Genomic DNA, 20,844 nt, shown 5'->3' on the forward strand with positions numbered 1-20,844 from the left:
TAAATAAATCTCTACAGTCCTCACTCAAAATGATATGCTACAATCTAAATCATTCTACACACAGAGGCATGTCTCTTTTTGCTAAGCTATTAGACGATGATAGATACTCTTACTTTTGACGTGTAGTCTGATCCGCTGCTTTTGATGCTGACTCTACTACTTACAGGCGGAATGGCCGAATTTTATAATCCCAGATGTGTACATAATTGGCTGCTAATGCATATAATTGTACGAAGCGATTATTGTTAACAAAACAATTATGACTTAATTAGAACTCTTTAAAGTTTCTGAAGCCAAAGCTTTATAATACAGGACTGTAACAAATTTACTAGTGCCAAATTTTATCTTGATATTTTTAGGATTAAAAATAGTAACCTTCAGCTGTATAGGTATGGGAATCGGATCATGTCCATGAACAGCGACCGTTTTTGTAAGATCTAAGTAGCGAATAGGAAAGTAGTATTTTTAAACGGTTATGTCTCATGGTCATCGTTTTTAATGATCGAGCAGTGACTAATTTAAATGGCTGTGATTTAATTTACGTGATCCAAGATTGAGTTATAAAAATATAATGTTCACTGCTCAAAACGAAAGATTTAGCCATTTTATTTAGAGTTATTAGTGTCTGTATACTTTGATCTCGGATAACTTAGTTTAAAGCACAAATATGTTCTTATCGAGGTTTTTTCATACTAGCCTGTAACGTAAACTTACAGCCAATTTTAAGTAGGTGCTTACAATCCTCTTCAGTTAATTAAAATCCTTAGAAAAAGAGACACGACTAATGTCGTAAGAGTCTACATTTATAATTTGATATAAGTAAACCCATCATACCTACCTGCGTCAAATCTACACCCGTATTATTTTTTCAATATTGTCTCGTCTGTTAGTAAAAGTGCTACTTACATTTATTAATTTTTACTGTCAAAATTTTGATATCGTTATTTTTAAACGTTATTACCATTATTTACATTAATACTAGTACTACTAGTTATTAAATTGAATTATCTATACAGAAATCAAGTTTGTTATTATAATATACAGTCATCGAAATTCGTAATTAAATAATTTCAGTTACGAGGGCTGTTTGATTAAGTACCCGTTTATGAAAAAAATAATCAGTTGTTTTTGTATATATGCATTTATTTTTCTACATAGTCACCTTTTAACTCTATACATTTGTTCTACCTATATTCAAGCTTCAATAAACCGTCCAAAAAGTATGATTTCGGAAAGTCATAAAATTGGCCTCTGTGGCGGCAATGACTTCGTCATTTGATCCAAATCGCTTACCACCGAGCCATTTTTTCAGGTTGGGAAACAAAAATAAATCGCCTGGGGCCAAATCTGGAGAATACGGGGGGTGAGGCAATAGTTCGTAGCGTAACTGTGTTAATTTAGCCATACAACTCTGGACAAATGAGCTGGGGCGTTGTCGTGATGAAACAGTACTTTTTTTCTTTTTTAAATGGGGTCGTTTGTCCTTCAACACAGCGTAAAATTTATCCAATAAAATGGCATAGTACTGCCCTGTTATCGTTTTCCCCTTTTCTAAGTAGTCAATATTTATAATACCCTGCGAATCCCAAAAAACGGTCGCCATGACCTTTCCAGCCAATGGGATGGTTTTTGCTTTCTTTGGAGCATGTTCAGCCGGTAAAATCCACTGCTTCGACTGCTCTTTCATTTCCGGGGTGTAGTGCTGAACCCACGTTTCGTCTACGGTCACGAAACGACCCAGAAACTCCTTCGGGTTACGTTTGAACACGGCCAAACACTGCTCCGAAGTAGTCAGTCGGTTCCGTTTTTGCTGCTCCGTGAGTAAACGCGGCACCCACCTCGCCGATACTTTCTTCATATCCAATTTTTCTTCTAATATGTTTTGTACCCGCTCGATTGAAACGTTTACAACATCAACGATTTGTCGAAGTTTAATTCGGCGGTCGGCTAAAACGATATTTTCAATTTTCTTTACCATATCGTCTGTAGTCACCTCAATTGGGTAGCCTGGGCGATCCTCATCAAAGACGGTTGTTCTCCCCCGCTTAAACTCGTTAAACCAGTATCTGACGGTTGTCATAGAAGGAGCACATTCATGGTAAACCGCTTGCATTCTTACTTTTATTTCATTACATGTTTTTCCTTCCAAAAACAAGAATCTAATTACAGACCGATACTGTTCTTTCTCCATTTTTACAATTTTATGTTCACGCTTTCACTGAATCGCTGTCAAATGAGAAAAAAAAAACAAAAGAATGCTGTTTTTTTTTATTTTCCCGCGTCTGAATAATGGCTTAACACGGTGGTATACATATTTTCGGAAAGTGATATTAATACATTTAGAAAACGGGTACTTATCAAACAGCCCTCGTATGTTCATGCCATGTTTGTACGAAATTAAAATTAAATCGAAAATATTATTTGCGGTTTTGTATCGACGATATTAATAGGCTATTTTACTAATGAGTGAAGTCAGCTACAGTAATGGCAAATATTCTATCATATTTTTCAGATATTGTATACATTTACATATTATAAATAATTTCTCAAAAACTGTTCTAGCGATTTCGATGAAATTTACAATATAGGGGCATATGAAAACGACAATCAGACAAGCGCAGACCAAATTCACATTCAAGCGCATGCTGCGTAAGCATTTCCTTGAGAAACTTTCTTCTTCGTCAATTAATGATTCTTTTTGTTGAATTTATTGTGCACCATATGATTGTATATGCATTTGTTTATGTTTATATTCATATACATATATTCTTGTTTACAAATTCATTTACTTTAAAGATACTGCACTTACTTAATCTTTCTGGTTTGACCCATTGGTTGACTGGTAGAGAATGCCTTTAGGCATTAAGTCCGCCGTTTGTACTTTCATGTATTGTGCAATAAAGATTAAAATAAATAAATCATCAAACTAGGGTTCATTTTTAAAATACATACCTATATATATAAATGGTCGTGACGATGATACGATGATTGTTTACATGATATAAAGTCTAATTTCACGAATTATCGAATGAATGCCTGCAAAAAATAGCAGTATGATAGGTTTTTTGCCCCTACTGTACTTTTTATAAAACTGTTTTTTTTACTACGAAGGTAGTAAGAATAGTAAGATACATGCACAATCACAATATATATAAAGAGAAGAATATGTCTCTTCTTTCTCTCTCTGTTTTTAATTAATTGAAATCATTGAATGCGAAAAAAACGTTTAATCTTGTTTGTTCGCGTATAAGCATTTCGTAAAACTGATTTCACATGACTGATGTTAAACAATTTAACTTAATGTATCTATAGTAAACTAGCCTATTTTACGTGATAGTACCTAAGGGGTCACAGGAATTTAAAAGTATGTTATTTATGAGTTATTTATAATTACAATGCACTGCTGAGATGTCGCAAATTTTAATTGATTCTGCCATCGACTAGGTGACCATTGTGCACTTTCATGTTCGATTAACTAATGAACACATCGGCATTATCGCACAATATATATCGTTTAAATTAGTCGTAATATTAATTTAAGACGAGCACGAAAACGGTAACTAGGATAAGTTTAAAATATTTAAATATGTCTCATCTCATCCCCCTATACAAAATGTTTAGAATAAGTAGATTGGTAGTTCTTATCTCATGTTTGATCTTCCGGGTTATTGCGAAAATTGTTGCTTTATTCATATGTGCATCATTGACCTGCGGGACCTTTTCGGAGTGCCAAATAACCTGATTGAAGAATGTGTTAGTATAATTTCTATAACGATCTGTGAGACCTGTAGTAAGTAAATCTCCTTTCGTACTTTCAATACAGGTCTCTTTTTGGCTTCAACGATGTATTATATGCTTTACAAAATTTTGGATGTAAACGTTAAATCTTCTAGTCGTTATTGAAGCAAATTACAAATATAAGAGCCCTGTTAATTACCAATACGATGGTTGAGGGACAACGAGACTTAACATTCGCCGGTAAGTCCGGTCCGGTAACGTATGAAGTTCGAAATATGATATATGCTCTAGCCTCTAGCCCATTCGGCGGTGACACGTGGCACACTTAATTTGTTTTTCATTGTCATTGCAATTCCTACGTGTTACTTCCTATCTATTTATAAAACTGATATTTTGCTCTAGGTAAAATGTGTATTGATTAAAAAAAATTACGCACACGGTTTATGAATGAATCAGGTTGCCCTTTTTGTGAATTTGTATATGAAAGGCTAGTAATAATAAATGTGCTATTTTAGAAGTTCATCAAAGTAGGGTACTGTTGCTATAGGTAGATACTAACTATTAATTATATAGTCAAATTTACTAGTACCTAACTGTACTTTCACAAGATACTCATCATGTACTCATTATTTCGCGTATTGGTTACAAACATACTACTAAACTCATTTGAGAATTAGGAATCCAATCAACTTAACCTATTTACTTTAAATATCTCTGTAATCATAACAAAGTGAGAGAGGTAGCTTAATAAGATACTTTGCCTAAAAAGGTTTATTAACAAAAAATGTAAACCTTGTAGTATTTAAGAAACCCAATAAGACTTTAGCACTAGGTGCGCGTGCAGTAGTCCACTTATCGGTTGCCTGATAGGTAGGTTTCCAGAACCGTCGACTGATATTGTAACTGTGCCATCAAGTAGATGTAGCAATCGGTGCAGCTGCAACCACTGGACCTCTCGGCCCAACATACCTGCCTCTCTACTACTTTTACTTTGGTCTGCAAGTACCAACCAAGATAAACCCGACGAGAGGATTCAAAACTGAATAAGCATCGTAAATCTTGTTGTTCTACCTACTCTATCTATTAGTGTAGTATAAGTTTGCAAGTGACCAGTCCCCAGACGCTGATAATCATTCTAGAATTCATTTATAACGCCTAAGTCGTGCCCGTGATGAATTGTTGAAACAGAGTGATATTAACAAGTGTTTTTATTGTACATGAACTCTAGAGTGCTGCTTACTGGTTCATCCCCGCTTTACAAATTATAACCTTGGGATACATTTATGGGCAAGGCGACCTTGATTTTTATGACATACCATACTTAAATCATACAATTGAGACCCTATTTACCCTCTTTGTATCTGGTTGCTGCTGTTAGGGCTGAACCCCTGGAGCCTGGCTCTCGCGGGCCGGACGCTTTGGGTGTCGGCGGGCCGCATTGGAACGCCTCGCGGGCCGGGGTTTGGAGAGCCCTGACATAAAGCGTTCAAAAGGTTAATGATTGCTGAATTATCCTATACTATATTCTATTTAAAGTCCCAGCAGTCCATTCAAACAGAATTAGAGGGCGGCCATTAATGTCGTGAGGTGTTTTTGAGGATTTTTATAACCCTCCCCCGAGATTTGCCGTGAGATTTGCCTCGATCTTCTCCCCCCTCCCCTAATCTCACGTGAGATCTTTCAATATTTGTAGGTATTTTGAGTAGGTATTAATTATTTAATTCAATGTAATTTTTTCGCATTTTGATGCTAATGTTTGCCAGCAAAAAATATATGTGATATCTACCGAGCCCCCCTTACTCTCCTGAACACCTCCCATAGTTAATGGACGCCCCCTTATTAATCTTCTTCTTTGTCGGTCCTCATTACTGAGGATCGTGACCACTTGATTTTGCAGCTCCAGTAGTTTGTCTCCATCGGTCTCGATCTCCCATAGCCCTCACCGCTTGGTGGAGTTTATGACTTATGACACAAGTTATTAATACGACACACGTTATAAATTTGATACATTTAAAAAAGTTGCCCCAAGGACAATTTGGTATGCATTTTAAACATTTTGGTATTATGGCAATTGGACCCTTTGAGTGACAATCATTTGGCCATTAAATTTTGGGGCAACTAGCAAGTTGTTTATAAATTTAGGACAAATTGTGTAATTTAGGTGCAATGAAACCAAAGCGCATTATCCTAAACTGAGCGTGCATATAATATGTTTTCGCCACTACTGGTTTCGTTGGTTAATTGACTTTTCACGCCACTGTTCAGAAATGTGGCAATAGATGGTCTAAAACCAAGCTGGAAAGTAGGCAATAGCTGTAGTACCTGAACCACCACTACTACAATGTTTCATTGTTATCATCATCTGTCATTGGTGACGGTTCGCTACAGCAATGAGTATCATTTAAAACATAAAAATCAATAAAAGGTCTTTTTTGGCGCAACTTTTTCCTTCAAAAGTTAAAATTAGGTTATTTATAGGACCAATATCTTATTTAAAAAAAAAAGAAATGTCAAAACCATTCAGTTCATTTTTTTTTACAACTATTCATTCAGTTCACGCTTAAGGCGTTTTTTACTTTTGTAGCCGTTTTGTGGTTTTTTTTAGCAAAAACGCTTCTAAGTTTGAGTCGGTTTGAAGCAAATAACAGAAAAACGCCTCTTAAAAGTGATAAAAAAAGTAAAAAAGCGGGATCTGAAAATACTTACTGAATTGGATATTGTAAATTGTGTTTGACTAAAAATACAAGAAACACGTATCTACGCTCGCTATAAAAATGAGTTCTTCTAGTGAAGAAAATGATATTCTTACGCTGACGCCTACCGAAATTCAAGAGGCAGCACAGGCAGTGGCCAGTAATTTGCTACCAGAGAAATCGCGGGCTAGTACTTATAGTTATGCAAATGTTTTCTTATTTCCTCGCAGTAGTCGTGAAAAGCACTATGTAATGCCTCGGCCGGAAACGCTAAAGATGGACTCGTATTATTTGAGGGCCTCCACTAACGTGTCGGCCCTCAAACGCACTCGTCCATCTTTTAGCGGTTTTCCGTCCTCTCCTACAATGTACTATTCCACTCACAATAAATCGAAATGTAGATCAACATCGAAATTACAATTATTTCAGTAATAATCAAGTAACTGTGCCAAAATTGATATAGGTAAACATTTTCAGACTAATATACATTGACGATACAAATCTCTCTCGTTAGTACATAAGTACTAAAACAGGAATCATTTAATACTTACCTAATACTTTTTTTTACATTTAAATAATTGACGGAATAAAAACGCTACGTGCCCTTGTATTTAGGTTTATTCTACAGATAGTACAGGTATCATAAAAAGTAAAGTTAAACGTAGTAACCGACTTATTGTAATATATGTAGCTTGAAAGACATAGGTACATTTGTATACACAAAAATTCAAATAGAGTCTGTCTAAGCTAACTTTGTATCGACTTATACCGGACCAAAGTGTGGGAGTATCATTATAAATGTCATATTTTCATAGAAATTTGTCATTAATGATGACATAGTCACACTTTGTCAATGCAAATGCCACGCAGAGTTAGCTTGGTCGGACTGTCTCTGTAGGGCGTGCCAATAAATACATACCAGTTAGGTAGGAACATAGAATATATTTGTGGGTGGAAGCAACAGGTTAAGTTCCCTTAGACATGAAGTCATTCAGAAACACCAAACATAGTACTTAAATACCTACTTAAGTTAAATCCGGAAAGAAAACGACAGGTGAACCACGTCTTTTATCGGTATTCGCAATTTAAAAAAGCTGTATGGTTGTCAATTAAGAAAAGTGAAAATATTAGGGTACCTCTCTAAAATTTTAAACTTTATGGACGCGCCCCTTAAACTTATAAATTATTTAATGAGTAGGTATCATTCTTTTCCTAGTTGCTACGTCCACTTGTCACCCAATAATTTAGCCATACGGTGACTCAACAACAAACTAATGTCGCTGCACCCGCTTCTAATCTCGCAAGTTTAAAAATATTTCTCTCATTTTTGATATTGAAATGTAGTCTGGGAAACCTATTTATCAGATATCTTAATAAATCAAAGTAAAAAAACATACCTAAATATAAAGCCGACGTTCACGAGCACAGTGCGACCGTTATAGATGGGCTAATTCACGAAAAAAAAGAAGTGTAACGTTACAACACACTGCAGTGAATGGTTCTTTATATGAGTTTTTGCTGATTTAAGATCATTGAAAGTGTATAAGAATTTTGGTTTCCGAGATAAATTCTCAATAAAGAACCGTGTCCTGATTTGGGCCATGGTGCGTCCATTAATGAACCGCATACTAACGGATAGGGGTTTACGAGTACATTCACGGAAAAATAGTTCCATTGTTAATTGAAGTGGGCATATGATTATAGGCAACCCAACACGCCAGGCTTAGTTGCCGTTTATATATCTGAAGATTCTTCATGGATACTGTCAAATCTTATAAAATATGTCTCCCATTTCTATTCATGGAGGTTTTATTGGTTGTGTTCGATGCCTTGCATACCCTTATTACCAAATAATGTGCTGATTTGGCCCGGTAGCAACGAGATCGTACCGTGTACCAAAAAGAAGGGGAGAGGGGAAATGGTCGGCTCCCCAAGTCCAATCTATGCTATATTTCTTCATGCTCTTAGCAACTAGGGCAAGTTATACATCATTTTTGTATAATTTAGCGATGAGGAATTCATTTAATATTTTTTGAAATAATGGTTATACCTTTTCATACAAATAAACTGATTTATGTACAATAAATAAAAATTATATGTATTTTTTTAGGACAATTTCGGCCTTTACAATCACAGTGTGGCGATTTATACTAAATAAAAAAGGCTGCTATTTAACTGATCACCAGAATTAGTAAATTTTAATACCAAAAAAATCTATTTTACCACCCTAAAATAATAAATGATCACCAAAATTATAACACCATTTTAATGTGAAATGATTACCAATTTTATTACATTTTACTATCCTATTAAAGGAAATGACACCAAACTAATCATTATTAACCCAAAAATAGTAAATGATTACCAAATTTCAAACCCCATTTTAATGTGAAATGATAACCAAATTTTTACATCTTGCTATCCTATTAAAGAAAATGACACCAAAATAATCATTGTAAGCCCAAAAATAGTAAAGGACCACCAAATTTAGAACTCTATTTTAATGTAAAATTATAACCAAATTTTTAAATCTTGCTATCCTATTAAAGCAAATGACTTCAAAATAATCATTGTAAACCCAAAAATAGTAAATGACCACCAAAATTGTAACCACATTTTAATTAAAATGTGGAAATATTTAATATATCGTTATCCTATTAAATTAATTAATCCGCTTTTGTCACCATTTTCTAGTAGCATTTTATTTCTGTAACAGTCGCAGTTCTAACCTAACCTTACGCACCTTTCTAGTAGCATTTCGTTTCTGTAAGGGTCGCAGTTCAAAGCTAACCTAACCCACTTTTCTAGTAGCATTTCTTTTCTGTAAGGGTCGCAGTTCAAACCTAACCTAACCCACTTTTCTAGTAGCATTTCGTTTCTGTAAGGGTTGCAGTTCAAACCTAACCTGACCCACTTTTCTGATGGCAGTTTGGTTCTGCAAGGGTCGCAGTTCAAACCTAACCTAACCCACTTTTCTAGTAGCATTTCTTTTCTGTAAGGGTCGCAGTTCAAACCTAACCTAACCCACTTTTCTAGTAGCATTTCTTTTCTGTAAGGGTCGCAGTTCAAACCTAACCTAACCCACTTTTCTAGTAGCATTTCGTTTCTGTAAGGGTTGCAGTTCAAACCTAACCTGACCCACTTTTCTGATAGCAGTTTGGTTCTGCAAGGGTCGCAGTTCAAACCTAACCTAACCCACTTTTCTAGTAGCATTTCTTTTCTGTAAGGGTCGCAGTTCAAACCTAACCTAACCCACTTTTCTAGTAGCATTTCTTTTCTGTAAGGGTCGCAGTTCAAACCTAACCTAACCCACTTTTCTAGTAGCATTTCGTTTCAGTAAGGGTCGCAGTTCAAACCTAACCTAACCCACTTTTCTGATAGTAGTTTGGTTCTGTAAGGGTCGCACTTCAAACCTAACCTAACCCACATTTCTAGTAGCATTTTGTTTCTGTAAAGGTCGCAGTTCAAACGTAACCTAACCCACTTTTCTAGTAGCATTTCTTTTCTGTAAGGGTCGCAGTTTAAACCTAACCTAACCCACTTTTCTAGTAGCATTTCGTTTCTGTAAGGGTCGCAGTTCAAACCTAACATAACCCACTTTTCTGATAGCAGTTTGGTTCTGTAAGGGTCGCAGTTCAAACCTAACCTGACCCACTTTTCTAGTAGCATTTCGTTTCTGTAAGGGTCGCAGTTCAAACCTAAACCACTTTTCTAGTAGCATTTCATTCCTGTAAGGGTCGCAGTTCAAACCTAACCTAACCAACTTTTCTAATAGCATTTAGTTTCTATAAGGGTCTTAGTTCCAACCTATCCTAACCTAATTATCTGATAGCAGTTCGGTTCTGTGAGGATCGCAGTTCTAACCTAACCTAACCCACTTTTATAGTAGCATTTCGTTTCTGTAAAGGTCGCAGTGCTAACCTAACCTAACCCACTTAACTGACTGATAGCAGTTTAACCTACTTTTCTAGTAGCATAACGAAATGCTACTAGAAAAGTAGGTTAGGTTAGGTAGGTATGCGGTGCGGGGTACGGGGGGTTGAGCGGGAGGGGCTAGTAATTTTGGCATCATTTTACTTTATTTGGTAATATGTATACATTTTTTGGTAATCATAGTGGTTTATTTAGGTGAACATATTGCATTAATTTGGTCATCAAGATTTGGTGATCATTAATGATTTTTGGTGATCATTCAATATATTTGGTACTTGAATACAATTTGAAGTGCAGTCGTAATTAAATCGGTGGTCCTTTTGTATTTTTAGGCCTTATTTATTTGGTGATCAGTAATTTTTTTTGGTAAGCATGATTTTTTTATTTAGGGTACCAAAGTATTTTTTGGTGGTCATTATATTTGTAGCCAATAAAAAATTGTACAATTTAGCTCATTTATTCCTCATTCTAAAAAGTATCACTTTATAATAGGCACTCATATATTTTTTTGTGAATATTAATTTGTAGCACGTGGCGGTGACGATTTCCATTTAAATTGAATTATGGCCAAAGTCAAACATTCAAAATGTTAAAAAAAAAAAACTGAATCTGGCATTTGAAAAGTATGAATACGATGTTTTAATATTTTACAGATAAATTACAGGCGTAATTTTTACAAATGAAATGGGTTTCTGCCACCCTATTATAAGGCAGTTGACTTTTTTGCTACCAAGGTATGCCCACCAAATACGCTCATAAGAACGATGTATTTTATCGATATAGGCTATGAAATATCTAATGATATATAAGTTACTTCGGGACGCGTCATGGCCCAGAACCCATACTATCCGGGACACGGTTCTTTATCTATAAGTAACCAACCTTATTGTTACTTTCTTACTTTCAACATTCTCAAAATATTTGACTTAAATGGATCGCTGGAATACTGCCCCACCATGCATAAGAACCGTTAGATTTTGCAAAACCAGTTTAGATTTGGAATATATTGCGCGACACTAAATGCAATAAAATATTGGTGATTATAATAATATACTGTTGTTTTGCGTAGTGGGGAAGTAAAACAACAAAATCTGTATCAATTATTTTTTGTCCTATTATAGTCCTTCTTTACTATCTTATTATTTTAAATTTAAACCGTGTTACTTCTTTCTATAAGAATCAATACTATGTTTGCACGTGCGGGCTTTATATATATGTATTGCACAATATATTATCATTTCGGTTAGTTTATTACGTTCCCCTACCACAGGGTTCTTCAGACAGGCCCGTAATCTTGTTCTTGATATAGTTGATATGTTAAACTTACCTCGTGCTGTGTTCATTCTCGTCATACGTCTTACACTCGTACATTTTGTTCGTGCATCAACCTAAATCGTTTCGAAACAGCCAAACTAACATTTAACTCGTTTACAGCCAAACTAGTTTCATAATGTCATAGTGTTCAATTATATGTACCTAGTGTCGTGTATGCACGAAGCAATTATAGGTCGGTAGTGGTAAGGAAGGGGTCGTCGGCCACACTGTTAGTGCAATAAAAATATTGGTATTATTAATAATAGTTAGATTTTAAGCCTTTTGACTTTTCGATTGAATGTGTACAATCCGAATAGACTGTAATATTTCCAATTCATTATATTATGACTTGTTTAACCTTCGCGTAATTTTGGATATTGTTTGGAAATATTAGAATGTTACTCATTTATGAATTTATTATTATTATGTATACATATATATCATGGTCTACATGTATTTACATCGATGTAAGTGTGTGGCAACCCTGCAATACAAGACTCCTCTTTTAAAAGCGGAGCATAGTTAATAAATAAACTAATTAAACTTACAATGCGTTTTAATGATTACATATTATTTGTGATCTAAGTTAAAACCTACATTTTATATAAGTACTTATGCTGCCAGGATTATATGTAAGTTACATGACTTCTCCTTCAGCATGCTTTACTCTTTATTTCGTTACAATTGTATTAAGTACTTTATTCTGTTATGTGAGTTTGTAGAAATGCAAGCACAAATATTTTGATTGTACGCACATTATTTTAAGTAAACGGCACTTTATCGAGTATGAGTATTTTCTCTTAGCATTTTGGACGTGACTTAATATGATAGTGGACGACTGCTTCTCCATACAAACATACTCCTCTTTTACCTCTCTGATTAATTGATTATAGACCTTACGGAAAATATATGATTTTTTTGTATATTAACCGTAACCCTGCCGTCTTTAGATTTTTTACTTTTTTTGATTATTGATATTATAGTGAGGGTAATTCGTCAATTACTGGCCACCTTATACTAAAAATGAATTATATTCACCTATAAACAAAATTCATTTTAGTATAAGGTGGCTAGTTATTGAAGGGCGGCCATTTATTGAAAACTATTATACTCTACATTAGGCGATTAAACAATTAAAGAAGCAAACATTAGTCAGGCTTTCGTCCCATTTAGTTTTAATTACAATGTCGGGATTCACATAAAAGCTTTGGTTGTGGATACACAAACGTATTACTTTAAATTAAATTACGACGTCTTTCGTGTTTCGTTTATAAGGGTTTACTTTGCTCTTACATTCTGTACTTAGACGGTTTAATATTATTTTGGTTAAATAGATAATAACATTAATAACATAACCCACTAGCAAATATAATTTTTCTTGGCGCTAGCATGCAGGCGTCTACCGCACTGTTAGTCGGTTTGTAATACAAGTAAGGTTAGAATCGTCCGTATTATTTAGTATTTGTTCATGCCCCAAGTGTTTTGCTTTCAGCTTTTGTCGTAAATGTATTTTATAAGAATTTACATACCTTGTATGCGTATTGCATTATTGTAGGCATGTAGCGTTGCAGTTGATTCTGTGTAATAACATTTAAAATGTATATCCAGATGAATGTTCGCTGGAGGCAGAGAACACGGTGTCATCGGCGAGTCTATGCATGTCGCCGTCGGCGACGAGTGACATCTCACCGTTGTGCGCGTCGACCCCGGTGAGGAGCGGCGCCGCGGCGGCGGCGGCGGCGGACGCGTGTCCGCCCCGCGCTGGCGACCAGCTTGACAACGCGCGCCTCACCGATGCACTCAATGGAAACGGTGCGTACCTCTGTATAGTTTGTAGCTTTCTAATAGACCCCGACGGCTAAACCTATGTCTTTTGTTAAGTAAAACCGTTCGTGCCACGTGCCACAACCACCTGCATAAAAAATCGTTCGTTCACTTTACCCAGGTAATTAAATTACAACTCCTATGGAAATTGCAATAAGATTCAAAATTAACTAACGGATAAATATTTTGTTAGGATGTGTGTGGTCCGTTCACCTCGCCGGCACTGAGTGCCGGCGAGTCGAACGCTACAGAACCAGTCTAAAATGTGTCATCGAGATTAGGGAATGCAATCTCGCACCAAGATTGGCGATTTGAGATCTCGCACGAAAAATCTGAATCGAGATAGGGTGTTTCGAGATCTAGACCGTCACACTTTCGAGATCGAGATTAACGCGATGAGATCGAGATTTGCAAAGTAATTAAAAATGTGTTATTTTAAGCAAAAATCTCTAAGAATTCCGTATATACCTACTACTTATTTAGAGTACCTACGTCATGTTTTATTTTGAAGATCAACAAATTAATCAACATTTAATAAAAAACTACTTTTATTAAAAAAAAAAACAAATAATATGTATGTTGCTCTAATTTGCATGTAATTATGAAAATTGGTATGAATTATTTTTAATTTTACAAAATTGTAAGCAGAGGTAGAGGATTTTTGAAAAGCAGTTAGCAACTTACAAAAAAATGTAGGGTAAGCGAGCAAAAATCATAAATAATTGTGACTGGGTACGTTAAGTTCGTCCGATTTTTCCGCACAGAGCCGCCACAGTGCTTTTATCGTCAGCTAAAGCCGGATATATTAATCTCTCTCGAAAATATTAATCAAGATCTCGACCGAGATTGCTAAAATCGAGATTTCCTGTCAACGAGATTGAATCTCGAAAATTAGTGCGAGATCACGCGAGATCTTGAAATTGCGAGATCGAGATTGCATTCCCTAATCGAGATGCGTAACAAAGGCGCGTTATCGGAGAGCGCACCTACACTTGTTTTTTGAGCGTTGGACTAGCCCGCGCTCAGGTGCCAATTAGAATAATTATAGTACATTGTAGGAGAGGACGGAAAACCGCTAAAAAATGGACTGGTGAGTTTGAGGGCCGACACGTTAGTGGAAGCCCTCAAATAATACGAGTCCATCTTTAGCGTTTCCGGTCGAGGCATTGCATAGTGCTTTTCACGACTACTGCGAGGAAATAAGAAAACATTTGCATAACTATATGTACTAGCCCGCGATTTCTCTGGAAGCAAATTACTAGCCACTGCCTGTGCTGTCTCTTGAATTTCGGTAGGCGTCAGCGTAAGTAAGTTATTTCTTCACTAGAAGAACTCATTTTTATAGCGAGCGTAGATACGTGTTTCTTGTATTTTATAGCCATACACAATTTACACTATCCAATTCAGTGAGTATTTTCCGATCCCGACTTTTTTACTTTTTTTATCACTTTTAAGAGGCGTTTTTCTGTTGTTTGCTTCAAACAGACTCTAAACTTAGAAGAGTTTTTGCTAAAAAACCACAAACAGCTACAAAAGTAAAAAACGCCTTAAGCGTGAATCGAATGAACTGACTGAATGAATGAATGGTTTTGACATTTCTTTTTTTTTTTTTAAGAAATTGGTCCTATAAAATAACCTAATTTAATTTTTTAAGGAAAAAGTTGCGCCAAAAACGACCTTTTATTGATTTTTATGTTTTAAATGATACTCATTGCTGTACTGCGAACTGTCACCAATGACAGATGATGATAACAATGAAACATTGTAGTAGTGGTGGTTCATGTGCTACAGCTATTGCCTACTTTCCATCTTGGTTTTAGACCATCTATTGCCACATTTCCGAACAGTGGCGTGAAAAGACCCTTTTTTGCAGGTAAGTAGCACGTGCGGTTTTACTTAACAATCGACAATAGGATTAGCCGTCGGGCTCTATTAGAAAGCTACAAACTATATACATATATATCTATTACGTAAATATACCTAGTACATCGTACAACGAGGGGGGTAAACGAGGTCTATACTCGGTTTACAATATTACAATATTTTTCAACACACTTGCGCAGATAAAAACCGAAATTTTAACATTCATTCGCCATATTGTCATTTCTTGACAGGTTAGGCATCGAAGGTACACATCTTCGGCATTCAGCCACGATTGAAAATTGTGTAACAATATTTTAAACGGCTATTAAATTAATAAATTTAAAGTTATCTTCAATTGTTTTAGCGAACATAGTTTCCGAAACTACAAGTATGGACGTTCTAAGCGGCGGTGAAAGTGACGCTGGCGATACACTCAATAGAAGAAACAATAATAACAGGTACATTTTGACTTATGACTATGATGAGATTTCAAACCGATTTCTGAATTCTTTAAGAAATTAGGCGCCGTGGGTTCAGGTTCGTCTCTCACGCTCACTGCGTGCCCAGATTGCGGATATCATGTTTAAAGACTGTATCGTTAATTCTAGGGACAACTTTACTTAGCCGTTTTTTTGGTATTATATTTTTATTTCAAAATTACACATGTGTTCAATTAGTGCTTTAATAAGGAACACATTTCGTCCTGGGACCTCGACGTAAAGCATATGGTTTGGACAAAATTTACCCGATCCTCTCGAGTAACAATTACGACTGCTGACAAATACTACAAGAAAATTTGCGGTTTGCAAACAAGACAATATCACACAAAAAAAAATCGTACTATGTAAACAGCAATTACACATGATTCGTATAGCTAAACATCTGGACATAGTCTAAGCATTTCTTTTCGAAAACAAAAAAGTTTAGGATCTGTGCATGGTGGCCTTTTAGCTTCGAGCAACACCGGCTTCCGACACATCGGAAGGGAGGGGCCCAAGCGATATCTCACCGTACAAATCTTTCTGCCATTTTTCGCAGGGGGAAAGCTGCACACAGTCGCACTTCTTACACACTTACATACAAAATCCAATCTGTAATGACGACACAAATACATAGAAAATGACACACGTCAAAGACAAATCTTGCAAACCTCGATCTCTTTTTGTGTACGGACGAGTGACAAGTGCCACAACACGCACACTAACACATTTTCGTTGAAGTATGTTATTGTATTCTGAGAGATGAGAAGTCGGATTTGTCGCTCGACCGATCCGCAATTTGTACTGAGCGAGCAAAATCGATAAATCCAACAATTACATGAGACTAAAATATAATAATTGTGTTTGAATGTAATTAAACGTATGATATGTAAAAAAAATATTACATGTGAAATATAACAATTTCTTTTTGTAAATTTGATGTCCCCGACCTCTTTTTATAACAAAAAACCGAGCAAACAGGCATTTTTGTGCAGCAGTGTTCACGCGCGCGTCTGGACTCGGTCTAGTGAAAAATCCAAGTGCAACTTTTTATTACCCGCGCTAGATTAGATTGACGCGCTAATCTTGTACCTCGGCAGAGGGGAAATAGTGCGAATGCCGCCTCCCTTCCGTGTTGCTCGAAGCCTTTTAGAGAATATGGCATGCTACTTACGACAACTATGACTTTGACATCTAATATAACTATCATGGAGTGTTTCTAACTTTCTATCGACCCGCTCTAGCGATGGATCAACGCCATGAATGTCCGTTAGGCTTTGGTTTTAAGCTTATTCTTCTAGCTGTCTCCGTCATTACGCTTGCATCAGAAATTGAAGGGATTCCAAAACGTGGGGTGAAAAATCGTTTTTATGTAAAAATAACAATTCACCACATTTGTTCCGCAGCTGCTCAATTGAACAGTCATGAAGAGGACACTTAGATAACATGTTTTGGCAACCTATTAACCTGTTGTTACTTTAAATCATACCAAAGAGTCGGTGAAATAGTCTCAAATTCAGCTCGATAGGCTTGTCCGGACTGTATTTGCTATACGGTATTAAAAGCATCATAAAGTCCCTAAAATAAAAAAAATGTCAAACCTTCTTAAACAGATATAGCTTAGAATACCCTCAGATCAAACTCTTAGAACATAGTAATACAAAATAATACACATGCCAACAGTTAGACCAGGTTTAATCTGTCCTAGGGGTCACAAAACCGTGCGTATTTTAGAAAACCGGCTTTTCGGTTTTTGTGAAACTGCAAAGCCGGGTTTCCGGTTTTTTCGGTGATTTCGATTTTACGTGTAATTTGTAAAATAAGCAAGTATTTTTAGGATAAATGTTTTAATATTAAGTCTTCCACGACATTTCTATTTACTTTATCTTTACCAAGACCATCAAATTCCATCAATAAAGTTTTTAACTAAGTCAGCAATTCTAAAACGGAATGCCTAAGCAAAATATTATATGACAACGGCGTTAACATAGTGACACCGCTGATGATGCCCAACTCGCTAAACGAGGTAAAATACCGGGATTTGATTTGGCAGCGGCATTATACCATAAACAATATAGAACTTCGACCGACATACGGCCGGTCTTCTCTTACTGCCCTGGTGAATATGATTTCAAACTCAGAGTAATATTTCAAATAACATCAATGGCAACAACATCGCCACCACGATTATTCAAATCGGCGAAACGCGGATATGCAACATAATATAAGCCTCCACATAGCTACTGGCCTACTCCACCCCTGCCTTACTTGGAACACCGATCTCTTTTCATTTGAATAGCTGGATTTCCTATATCCAGCTGGTAGCACCATACCAGCTGGATATAGGAAATCTGTCGCCAACGGGGAGGCGATCATGGACTGTGGGCAGATAGGAACAACACTGTTTTAGTCGTTTCTAACAAAGGCAAAGGAACGTTCAAATCAGCTCGATGGAGAAGTGACCACAACCCAGACCTAGTCTTCACAACAAGAGCAGTAGACGGTACCCCAGTGGCCGCCCAACTGTAGGTGCTAGATGATTTTCCACACTCTCAACACCGCCTAGTATTAGTGGTCATATGTCTGAAAACACCGATGGTTGAGTCGTATCCTGCCTTACACCACATCGCGGAAGTTTGCTTATGCTGATGACCTGGTCCTTGTGACACAATAAGACAGCTTGGAAATGGGACAAAATACCCTGGAAAAGGACCTGGATCTATTAGAGGACTATTTCTCTCGGTAGCGTTTGTGCCCCAGCACTTCCAAGACCGAGGTATCCTGCTTTCACCAGTGTAACAAACTGGCCAACAAGGAGCTGAGAGTAAAATTCTGGGGCAAACTTCTCCGACGATTTTTCCTAAATCTCCGAAGCATCCTGGATTGAAGCCTTATCATCAAGGAACACCTAAGCAGCCTATCTGCAAAACTGGACAAATTAACGATTACGACACCGATTACGATAACGATAGATTTAACGTTGGAGACTAAAAAGCTGTTCATTTATACAATTAGTGCGTATAATGTATTGTTTGTTTATTAATTTACTCTTCAAAATAATTATACTATGTATATAAAACTTTAAAATGGAAAAACTCGAAAACCCGGTTTTTTCAAAGTGAAAACTCGGTTTTTGCAATTGGCTGTAAACCCGGTTTTTCCGGTTTTTTCGATTTCGGTGAAACCGGGTTTGTGACGCCTAATCTGTCCCTATACTTAACAATACGGTCTTTAAGTTTGATTTGTTATTTTTGACAAATGAGTTTAAAAAAAAACGAACAGTAAGATCAAAAATATAACTGCGCAGTTTGAGAAGCAATTTTCATATTTTTTTAAGGTGTGTTTTAGTCCTATTTCGTGATTTTTTTGTATCAAGTGAAAGTCACTGCTGGCTGAACCTACTGCACCTTATCCCCTGTAACAATTTGCAACGTCACTAGTTTAATTATGGTCCGTGCTCCACCAACGCTAAAGTCGCCTCCAGAATCTCGCGAATTAAATTGACATGAGTTTGACAAATAAAATGATACCAGGAAACGCAAAGAAAAAATAGTCACGAGTATATGTCGATAAAATGATATCGATAAGTAAGATATTGCACTTACTACCCATGTGATAATTGTTTAGGGGTCACAAACGATTTCGATTTATATGAATGTGACGAGAAAAGTGGTTGATTCGATTGTAAGATTGTGACGTTACCAATCAAATCAGGAGGTGCGGATGCGAAATTAACAAATTTCAATGTTAGTATGCAGGTTTCGGGGCAAGTTGTTTATTTCAAGATCTCGGTTGTCACCATAAATCTAAAATTGGTGATTTAATTTTGTACATGTGGCCGGTAGATGAGATTGATTGTAAAATTCTGACCTAATTGTCAACTTGAATGTCCATTTTAGGGAATGGTCTTTACAATCGAAGCAATAGGGATCACCGAGACGATTTAATTTTTGCGTCCACACCACACAAATTAAATGAGAAATTAATCACATTGTACGTAATATCTCCCTGTCTGGGCTGGCCTTATTTGTATTTTGAGCCAAAATCACTGTTTCTATGTTATCACCTAAATTGTTACTCTAGCTGTAAGTTTTCCTAACAAATAAAACAAAATAAATGAAATAAAATATTTATTTAATTACAATATGTTTATCCCAATATCCTTGTCTCTATTACTATAAAATTGCACATTTTTCGAAATACCAAATAATATTTGAAAAATAACTTATCAAAATTACTAAAAGATACATTTTAACTGACCGCCCAATAGTACCGCCCCTAGCGGTGAATTTTCGCGATATTCTCTAATTCAAACTTATTTCAAAATATCGATATGAACAGCACTGGCCAAACTGTGGTATCATTTGTGCACATTGACCTGTCAATTTAGTTCGCGAGATTCTGGAGGCAACTGTAGTAACGCTACCCCTTGTACAGTTACGCCCCGTGATTGATGAGCCATTTAGGGTCCTAGCTAATTTGATAGTTCAATACTTACGCGATGGAATGTCCAATTTAGCTAGAACCCTATATGGCGCAAAAATCACGGAGCGTGACTGTATATAGAAAAGGTTTTCTTATTACACACTTGTTTTTGCCCAAATATTCAGATACCATGCAATGTTTTTTTCATTTCTTCTGATCAGAAATGATAATTTTCTCAAAAATGGACGGCAAAGTCGACTTTGCCGCTTAAAAAATAGGTTGCGAAGCGCGTAGTTTATGGTCCGTCAAAAATTAAAAAGTTAAAAACATTGCAGTCGATTTTGGGACTGCAATGTTGCATACAAATTCCATTATTTGTCGAGTTCCAAACTTTTTAAAAGTTGAAATGGCCATATCAAATGAAGGCACAGGCCCATTAAACAGCCAAACAGATGATTAGTACCGCGACTATTTAGCTGTCTCAAATAGGTTGGCGTATTTTCGGCAGAAAAATACACTTCTATTTTTTTATTAAAAAAATAAAAAGGCGGCAAAGCTAATTTTTTCAATTGTTT

General features: G+C 36.2%; 1 protein-coding gene across 2 annotated transcripts in view; it reads left to right on the plus strand.

Annotated features, from left to right (window-relative positions):
- The window catches only part of LOC134804688 (FERM, ARHGEF and pleckstrin domain-containing protein 1), a 91,354-nt gene that overhangs the window by 47,506 nt on the left and 23,004 nt on the right, over nucleotides 1-20,844 (plus strand). The window contains exons 16-17 of one of the 2 annotated variants that reach the window (XM_063777807.1): nucleotides 13,287-13,490; nucleotides 15,730-15,823. In XM_063777807.1, coding sequence (XP_063633877.1) covers nucleotides 13,287-13,490; nucleotides 15,730-15,823 — 298 coding nt within the window. Of the gene's footprint in view, nucleotides 1-13,286; nucleotides 13,491-15,729; nucleotides 15,824-20,844 lie in introns of those variants that run through there. The other variant, XM_063777811.1, reaches the window with a different exon arrangement.

Source organism: Cydia splendana, chromosome Z, assembly GCF_910591565.1.
Source record: "Cydia splendana chromosome Z, ilCydSple1.2, whole genome shotgun sequence".
In the NCBI taxonomy this organism is placed as follows: Eukaryota; Metazoa; Arthropoda; class Insecta; order Lepidoptera; family Tortricidae; genus Cydia; species Cydia splendana.